This window comes from Lactuca sativa, chromosome 5, assembly GCF_002870075.4.
Source record: "Lactuca sativa cultivar Salinas chromosome 5, Lsat_Salinas_v11, whole genome shotgun sequence".
Classification (NCBI taxonomy): domain Eukaryota; kingdom Viridiplantae; phylum Streptophyta; class Magnoliopsida; order Asterales; family Asteraceae; genus Lactuca; species Lactuca sativa.
The window spans coordinates 322,112,783-322,123,152 of NC_056627.2; the positions used below are offsets into that span (position 1 = coordinate 322,112,783).

Below are 10,370 nucleotides of genomic sequence, written 5' to 3' on the forward strand. Positions count from 1 at the left end.
GATAAGAAGGCTAGTTCCAGCAACATCGATTCAGTATGGGTGGCAGAATGGATAAAATGGTTATAGATAGTTGGAGTACCTTCAGAAGTCGCTGAAAGCGACTATGAGACTGCGATGGGGGTGTAGTAACCGGTAGGAGTCCAGTAAACCAGATATGGAGGCATCAGTAAGGACCAGGGCGGTCTCGGTTCATCCGGAAGGCGGATAAGGGAAAACATAAAATTTTCAGTCAGTGGCAATAATGGAAATCGGACTATGGTAGAATTCGACTAGTTGATTGATGGATACTCAATGCTAAATAGCGAAAAGTGTCCGGTGCATAGCCTGTGGTAAGCAGTAAGTGGGTTGTGAAATAGTTGACCATAGCGGACTTCGAGGACAAAGTCTAGTTTAAGTGGGGGAGAGTTGTAACACCCAGGATCAGAAAGGCCAAGAAAATGAAAGAAACCCTAAGTCAAGGAGTGGACTCATCGAGCCCAGGGAGGAACTCGACGAGTCGGAGCGGGATCCGGGGGATCGAGTAAGTGATCAACTCGGCGAGTCGGCTCGTGAACTCGGCGAGTTGGGTCTGAACGAGGAAAACCCTAAATCCGGGACTTGGAGCCTATTTAAACGTCTCATTCTCTTCCCTAGGGTTCCTTTACTGCCTCTCTACCCCAGAACACCAAACCCTAGCCACCATATCCGTTTTTGAGCTAGATCTTGCCTTGAAGAGTGCATTAAAGCTTGGAGAAGGAAGAAAGACCTTGGAGGTGCAAGAAGGGACTATAGATCCGGGATTGGGAAGACATTTCAGACTAATTGGAGGTAATAAGCTGTTGCTTGGACTCCCTTTTGCACCTAGATCTATTCTTATGTGTGAGTTTTGGACATTTTTGGTATGATAAGTAACCATTTCGAGCTAGAGGTCCAGATCTGAGGTTGCTACCTCAGATCCATGCTTGTTTTGGTCTAGAATCCCCTAAAGTATCAGCCCTTGGTATGTTGGAGAAGTATGTTTGCCATAAACCCTAGTTTGAAGTGTTTTGAGCCTAGATCTCTTTAGCTACACGTAAAGTTTGCCACTTTACGTGAGGAATAGGCCTTAGAAGTATGGATCTATGAGTTGGAACCCCTGTTTGGCTCGAAAAGCCACTGTATGGATTAAGAGCTGTAGCGACTCGGCGAGTCACATGGGTGAACTCGGCGAGTTGGATGAAGATGGGCAGGAACTCGACGAGTTGGAAGAACAACTCGGCGAGTCTGTTGATGATTGCCTTGGACTCGGCGAGTCAAGTCGCGAAACCCCAAACCCTTCGAGTCAGGACTCAGATCAGTGAGTTGAGTGGGGACTCGGTGAGTTGGATAGGACAGAACTCGGAAATCAGTGAACTCGGCGAGTCAGTAGGCTAACTCGACGAGTAGGGTCAACCTGGAAGGTTGACTTTGACCAGGACTTTGACTTTGATCAGAGTTGAGTTAGTTGACTTGTAGAGGACAGTCGGGCTAAGTGTTACCTTGTTATTGGTAGCTCGGAGAGTTAGAGGAGCAGCGCTTCAGACGTTTTTCGGTTAGCAGCCAGAGGGTTACCAGCAGAGTTCAACAGTTCGGGTGAGTTTCCTTCCAGTAGGAACGGGTCTAAGGCCACAATGTCGGCCCGTTTAGCTAGCAGTAGTTTCCGGACTTCGGTCCGATGCAGTAGTTAGTGTGTTTGATGCCTTCGTGGCTCAGACATGATTAGTGTTATGTGTTCCGAGTCACGGCCCGATGCAGTATGTAGTATATGTGTGTTCATGTTAGTTGATATGTTTATGTTATGCTTTGTTCAGTTAGTTCCGGACTTCGGTCCGATGCAGTTAGTCCGGACTTTAGTCCGATGCAGGGGACAAGGTCCCAGCCAGTTTCCGGATTTCGGTCCGATGCAGGGGGCAAGGCCCTAGTTAGTCCGGGCTTCGGCCCGATGCAGTTTCCGGACTTCGGTCCGATGCAGGGGACATGGTCCCAGTTAGTCCGGGCTTCGGCCTGATGCAGTTTCCGGACTTTGGTCCGATGCAGGGGACATGGTCCCAGTTAGTCCGGGCTTCGGCTCGATGCAGTTTCCGGACTTGGGTCCAATGCAGTGGGCAAGGCCCAGTATGTGCTTTATATGTTGTATGGTATGTGGTAGTTTGGGGGAGCTCACTAAGCTTCGTGCTTACGATTTCTTGTTTTGGTTTCAGGTACTCAGTTTTCAAAAGAGGAGCTCGGAGAGGTTGCAGTGCACACACCATAGTCAATTAGCCTGGGGAATGTTTTACTCTGATAATGAGATTATGTTTTGAATTTAATACTTGAAAATTATGTTATGACTTATGATACGTTTTTATAAACATGGATTAGTAATGTTTTAAAAAGAAATTTTTAGTCGTGATTTTTGGGTCGTTACTAATGGGTAAGTGTTAGGAAGGATGTCCCTTGTGGGTTTAGACGCGAAAAGGGACCTGGAAGCCATGGGACTCGGCAAGTGGTATGAGCAGACTCGGCGAGTCCATAGCAATCTCCCAATCTTTGAAGATGGACTCGACGAGTTTTTCATACAACTCGGCGAGTCATAGACTGGACAAGTTCTTAAGTTGGAGATGAACTCGACGAGTTCAAGAAGGAACTCGGCGAGCCGGATGAAGATGGTTCCGATGTTATGACTGAAGGAGAACCCGTCAAGTTTTTGCTAGACTCGACGAGTGGAGCCGGGGTTTTGTGTGGGATTAGAGAAGCATGGACTCGACGAGTTGGTAGGCCAACTCGGCGAGTCAGGTCAACTGAATGTTGACTTTGACCAATGTTGACTTTGACTGAACTTGGACTGACCCTGTTTAGGGTTGTATGTGATGTGTGTTAACTTGAAGGTTGTCGTGTAGGGATCGAGGAGTCGTAAGGATTCGACTTGTGCGTCGAGGTTAGTTCAGACACTGCACAACATTGAGGTGAGTTACCTTCCACTAGGGGTGGGTCTAAGGCCACAATGCCGACCCACCAAAAAGGGGTATTTAGAAGATAATGGTCTTTGTGATAATTATCTTGGTCTGGTTATGTGTTGGTTATGAGGTTTATCTAGGTTTATGTTATGTGTATGGTAGGGATTAGTTTCCCTGACAGTGGTCCTTAGGACCCAAGGGTAGGTTGTAACGCCCGTAGATCCGGGCTAGTCAAATTACAGATAATAAGGGTTGAAAATGACTTTTCGACAAAAGATTATTTAGAATAAATAGTATTAAATAAGTTGTAGAATATGTCTCAAGGGTTCCATACATATAAAGAACGCCGAAATCCGAGTTGTAACGAAGAAGTTATGACCCGTCGAAGTTTTACAGCAAAACCGACACGACACCGGGAAGCGTAAAAAATGAATTTACGATAGAAGACTTTTTAGCCTTAGAAATCGAAACAAAATTTTTAGTATATGTTAAACCAAGAACATACATAAAAAGAACGCCCAAATCTGACTTCGTATGAGGAAGTTGTGAATTTTCTAAGATTTGGCTTAGCAGTGCACAGCCCGAAACTCGAATTTTAGTTCGAGCAGTTTTTGGCCTACACGGCCTAAATGAAAGTTGAAGATCTCATTAATAGGAACTCAACGGTAAAAAGATAGACGAAAACGGAGTCCTTATGTAGAAGTTATGAATTTTACGCGGACAATTAACAATATAATCTCCTCGTATTGTTAAATTTAAGATCGGTCGAGAATTAGCCGACGAAGTCAAAATTAAAGTTGTAGATCTTATTTTTACCTACGCGTGGATATAAAGAACGTCAAAAATGGAGGTCGTATGTGAAAGTTACGGATTTTAGAAGTCTGGAGTATGTTGTGCGAAAATGGATGACGTGGCACAATCTTGGCCATTGCTTTCTCCCCAAGTCTTGCCACTAGAGGGTGACATGTGGCACCAAGTTCATCCATTTTCACCCTATAAATAGAACCTCTCCCACCCATATTTTCTTCACACATTTCCCATTCTTTATTCTCTTTACTCTCTCTCTAGAACCTCTCTCTAGCCCCGAAGCCCCCCGAAAAGCCTAGGGAACCTCCCTAGCACTAGTCAAAAGCCCCGGAGTGCTCGACGGATCCGAGAAGAAGAGCTTTTTGGCTCGGGAACGCTGCTCCAAGCAAATCCCGGTTTCCTATAAAACCCGCTGTAAGTGAACTACGCCTACGCTATTTTAATATATCGTTTATTTAATTATAGTAACATTATTAGGACCTTATAATAAGTACTTGGGCTATTATTATGGGTTATATAAGTATTGTTTAATGCTTATATAATAGTAATAATAGATAGACTATTAATTAGTCTCGACGAATAATAGACTAAACTCTAGTGGTAATAATACTAGTTTTCGTCGAAGGAAATTATTTTAAAGTAAACGAAGCGTTGTCCGAGTACCGAGTCACCACCTTATCAAGTGAGTGCATAGTCCCTTTCATGAACATGATTTTAGTACAAGTATCGATTGAAGTATTAAATATATGTTTATGTGCGAATTATTTGATGTTGTGTGAGATACTTGTTAAAGAACATACCTGATTATATATGTTGATTTAGGATAAAGAGTAAACCTAAATTAATTATGAAGAATATTGGGTAGTGTTTTCTTACGAGTACGAGTGAATTATACTCAGAGAATAAAACCTTAGTATATGTCATTGATCCGGGAGCATGGATTAGACATAGTCATTGTCCCTAGTCCGAGAGTATGGATTAGGCATAATCATTCATCATTAATCCGAGAGTATGGATTAGTCATTCGTCCCTAGTCCGACAGTATGGATTAGGTAAAGTCATTCATTTCTGATCCGGGAGTATGGATTAGGTAAAACGGCTAATCTTAGGTCCGAGAATATGGATAGTCTCGTTGTGAGGATCGACGGGGTGGGATAAGAGTTGCTTATACATATATGGTGAAATTGTATATTTTGTGAGTTCTAAATTATATATATGATATAACATTGTGGGATTGAAATCCCTATGTACTCACCAGGTTTCCCAACTTGACCCACTCAGTTTATTTATATCACAGGTGTTGATAGTTGATACGAAGCTACTTTACATTGAGAGATTTAAAAGAGATGTAGATCCCTAGTGTAAATAAATGTAAGTTCTGTTTATGCTTATGTTTATGTATTGACGATGACATCCCAAATGTTTTAAAATGAATAAATATACTTTTCTTCGGAAATGCTTTGATAATGTATTTATCATGTTTTATTAGGAACAAATTCCGCAACGTTTTTATTAAAAGAGGTACTCTGATTTTTATAAAGCATAAACAAAATCGGTTTTTTCTGGCCGTGAAAATAGGGATGTCACATAGGTCAGTACCTGGATATGCCTGACTGTATGCTTATATCTGTTGATTGTATGCTAGTGGTAGGGGGTGAAATAGTCCCCAGTTACCAGTTGAAAGATACCGATGTTGATTACCGGTTGAAAGATACCGATGATGGTTACCGGTTGAAAGATACCGATGAAGGTTACCGGTTGAAAGATACCGACGATATTGTATGGTATGTGGTATGATGGGGGAACTCACTAAGCTTTGTGCTTATAGTTTTGGTTTTGGTTTCAGGTACCTCTTCGTCGAATGGGAAGGAGCCGACGGTGTAGCAACGCATCACACACACACACATGTTTCCGCAAGAAGTTTTTGGGATTGTACTCTGATTTTCAATACTTATGATGTTATGGTTTGAAATACAACATTATGATTTTGTAATGAAATATTTTATTGACAAGGTTTTGGTAAAATGTTTATTAAATGCGTTAATTCAAAAATGAAAATTTTGGCTTTGAAATTTGGGTCGTTATAGTGTATGTGTGTGTGTGTGTGTGTGTTTGTGGGTGTGTGTATGTGTTTGTGGGTGTGTGTGTGTACGTGTGTTTGTGGGGGTGGGCTTGGGAGTGAGTGTAGATAGGTAAGGATGTGGTGGGTTGGGGGTATTAAAGTGAGGGTAGGTAGAGGTGGATGGGGTGGGAGTGAGTATTTATATTTTAGAAAAATTTTGAAATTAGAAAAATGTGAAAAACAATGATTATCGATTTTCAAAAAATTTCCAACTTTTTTGTAATTTTAGAAAACGGAAAATTTTCATTTTTCTTGAAAAATTTAGAAAAATAGACGAACTAAACGCGTTCTCAAAATTCTCATTTTTCTTGGAAATTTTTTCCGGAAAACGACCAATTTTTCCGCAACTAAACGCACCCTTAAACTTTTGTATTTTGTGAAAATTTTTAAACAAACATATCTTATTTGTTTTAAGTCATGCATTTTTTTTTCCAAAGTGTAATTTAAAGTTTGTAGTTGATTTTATAATATAAATTTGTTGTTTTTTTTTTGTGTAATATTCAATGAGTTATAATTCTTCAAACAAATGGTATAAAATATAAACAATCAATTTTACAAGTTGTACCGTATCAAACCCAAAAAATATTCATTTTAACGAGTTGTAACGTATCAAACTCAACAACATATTCGTTTTAATAAGTTGTATCAAACCCTAAAACGCGTTTTAATAAGGTGTACCGTATGCATGTAAAGTTGTACCGATCCAAACGGGTCAAAAAATCGGAAAATCCGGACCTGGACCTGGACCCGATAAGTTTCATCCAGTGTGGTCCACGGTCCACAATATTTTCTGAAACCAATCCAGTCCAAGAGCCGATCCGGTCCTGTCCACATGCTCACCCGTAATCAAACCAACAAACATGCCAATATAAAAAAAGGTAAATGGTAGAAAATGTCGGTGCAATTTGAGGGGGTAAAACTAATATTTTACAAAGTATGAGGGTGGAAAGTGGCATTCGACTATATAACAGGGATAGAAGTGTGAATATATGAAAATAAAAGCACCAAATTAACCAACATAAAAAATACTTTTGTGTCTAAAGTTTGAAATATATATATTTTTTATGGCCAAACAAAGTCTAAAATAACAAATTTTTATAAACAAAATGGAAAACCTTAAAACTATATTTTATGAAGAAAAGCTAAAATAAAAAATTTAATGGCCAAAGTTCAAAACCATAAAATTATATTATTCATAAGCATTTTTGTTATAATATATAATAATAATAAGATGAATAATATGATCTATATTTATTAGGTAGCAAAAACAAGTGATTTGGGAAAACATTGGAAGGAAACGTACAAGTGAGTAAAGCGAGTATGGTATGTACAAGTATACAAAGCGACAGATAACATAACGTCAGTTCCACGTCGGAGTTGGAGCCGTACATCGGCGAAGAGATGCCAGTCAGACAATGGATGGAAACGGTACCGACACCGACGCTTCACCCACTTGTACTCTCTCTCTCTATTTATCTTTCCCCCAAAAATTTCACCGATAAACAAACCCTAGATGGGCGACGAGTTAGCTTTGATCAATTCTCCGTCTCCGGTCGCGTCAGCCGGAGGAAACCATCCTAATTCATCTCGTCCGCTCCCTTTCCGTGAGGATTGTTGGAGCGAGGATGCGACGTCGACTCTCGTCGACGCTTGGGGCCGCCGTTACCTTGAGCTCAACCGTGGTAACCTCCGTCAAAAGGATTGGCAGGAGGTCGCCGATTCCGTCAACGCCCGTCATGGCCATACCAAGAAAACAAGGCGTACAGACGTTCAGTGCAAAAATCGGATCGACACTCTGAAGAAGAAGTATAAGGTTGAGAAAGCTAGGGTTTCGGAATCCAATGGCCAAATTACCAGTTCATGGCCGTTTTACTCTCGCCTGGACTCGTTAATCGGATCCGCTGCAACCGCGAAGAAATCTTCATCGTCATCACCGCCGACGGCCGTTCCATTACCCTACCGGAAACCTCCTTCGACGGTATTGTCTTCTCAATTTCCCCAGCCTCTCGCGGTTCTCCCTCAGAAACGACCGCTTCCGGTGGCTGCGGCCGTGGATGACTCGTATTTTCGGAGGAATTACTCGGCTGTTGCTGCCGCTGCTGCAGCCGCGGAGGAGGATGGATCAGAGGATGATGAGTCTCTGGGGACGAGCGACGAAGAAGGTGGTGCGGGTGGGGAAGGAGTGAGGAAGGAAGGAGGAGGGGATTCCGAGTGCATGAAGCGGTTGGCAAGGGCTATTGAGAGATTCGGAGAGATATACGAGAGGGTCGAGGGAGAGAAACAGAAACAGATGATTGAATTGGAGAAACAGAGGATGCAATTCACCAAAGATTTGGAAGTTCAGAGGATGCAATTGTTCATGGATACACAGGTTCAGCTGGAGAAGATAAAGCAAGCAAAGAGGACAGTTTCTGATGATGATGTTTACAGTTAACCTCCCTGTTTTGCCATGCGTTAAGAAAAAGGTTAGCTTTGCATCTGATGGTGTTTATCGTTGAGTGATGATTCTGACTGACAATGGTGAGCATTACCTATTTGCGTTTCTCCCATTTATGCATGCTGAAAAAAGAAAGTATATATAAACATAATATCTTGATGATTTCCATGGAAGAGGAAGAGGATGCTTTTAACTGTAAGAGTAATTATTATTAGATAAGAGTATGAATGTTGTAGTTACTTCTATTCAATGTCTTTGCCTTAGAAAAACAATTTGGTGGTAGACCATGATAATTGATACTCTTTCTTGAACAATTTGGTCACTAACCTTTGTTTTTTCTTGAATCTTGAGTTGCTTAATTGATCATCTTCACTGACATATGTTCTGTTCTGCAATCTGCATTGAGGTTAAAGATGAAATTTTGTTAGGAAACCAAGTAAAATGTTGGTGTTCTATATACTCTGTTGATTTGTTGTTTCATATATCCGACTGTTTCTACTTCAGGTATGTGAGTTCACGATTCTTTTAGTTTAAAATCATTTAACCATGTAATTTGAAGGGGTATTCTTTTCGAGGGCTAAGTCAGGTTTGGGTTTTAACAAACAATAATGCCCTAAAAAACATCAAATTACAACCAATAACCCTTCACATTAATGAGTTTAGTGAATATAAATAAATAAAAGTAATCACATTAATGTGTTTAGTGAATATAAATAAATAAAAGTAATCACATTAATGGGTTTACCTTTGATGGTATAATAAACATAGGAGTAAAATTTAATTTGTATAAAAACCAAAACTAATGTGCACAAAAAAAAAGTCTTAGGTTTTGTGTGTGTGTGTTTTTGTGTGTGTCTCGTGTCTTTTTGTCTTTTGAATAAAGCAAACAGCACCTTAAAAAATAAACTATTTTTCATTTGACTGTTCCGACATTTTTTTTTCAAACCTCAACGTTAATGGTGTATTTTTCGTTAAAAAAGGCAATGTCTTCAAATTCGATTCTTACATAACAGAACATATTCATACCAAATTTAGTTCTTCATCAATCATGAAAAAAATACTTTAATTTTTTTTTAAAGATTTGATTAAGGGGTTTCTGGTTTTGATTTTTGATTTTTGATTTTGATTGAACCTATTCTGAATTTAAGTTTCTCTAAGATAAAAAGAAGTTAACGGAGAAGATAAAGAAATAAGGATACAATGGCCCGTTATTTAAATTTAACATAAAATACTTTCAATTATAGAAAGTAAGGGGTTGTTTGGATTAACTTATTGCTTATTAGTTTATTTGTGGTGAGAATAAACAATAAACAAAGAGGAACATGCTTATTAAAATTAGTTTATTTCTAACTTAATAAGCTGATTTTTAATGATTTTATCCAAACATTTAAACTTAACTTATTGTGGTGGGAATAAACAATAAGAATAAGCATTCTTTTTTTTTTTCCCTATCCAAACACCCTCTAAGTAACTAAAGAAAATAATTATTTAACAACAATCAAATCCCGAACACTTTTCCATGCCCTTTATTTTTTTGACATCTTACAAAATTCATTGAAACAACAGATGATTTTCATGATTAAACGATTCCAAAACCCGTGAACCCATAAACCGAGAAACCGACTCTAGAAACTGAAAACCCGAACCCATTGAATTTTAAAATCCAAAAACTGAAATAGACGGGTTGGGTTCGGTTTTATCTCGAAACGACCCAAACTAGTAGAGATAAGAATTGTAGGAATCAAATCATCTTTGTTTGGTTTCAAAGAATATGTTTGTATGAGCTAAGAAGTCTTGAAAACAAAAGCGTGGAGTACAGCAACAAATGGTGTTGGTAAATGGGTGGTGTTTCCAACTACTTTCACAAGTAGTGTTTCCAAGAAACGATGAGCATAATCAATGTCAAGCTGTGAAAACCACCTCTAATTTACATATTTTTTTTATAAATGACCGTTACAACCGGTGCCAACACACTCATCATAGCCATTGCCACCATGTTTGTCGCTGACAACGATGCTTTGTTGTCTCTACGTTACAATATCTTCCATTTCTAATATTAGGTACTCAAACA

General features: G+C 39.5%; 1 protein-coding gene across 1 annotated transcript; it reads left to right on the top strand.

Moving 5' to 3' along the window:
• Positions 1-7,137: 7,137 nt before the first annotated feature.
• On the top strand, positions 7,138-8,613 carry LOC111889398 (trihelix transcription factor ENAP1). Its single transcript, XM_023885544.3, has one exon. The coding sequence runs from the start codon at positions 7,376-7,378 to the stop codon at positions 8,294-8,296; it is 921 nt and encodes a 306-aa protein (XP_023741312.1). The 5' UTR covers positions 7,138-7,375; the 3' UTR covers positions 8,297-8,613.
• Positions 8,614-10,370: the final 1,757 nt, after the last annotated feature.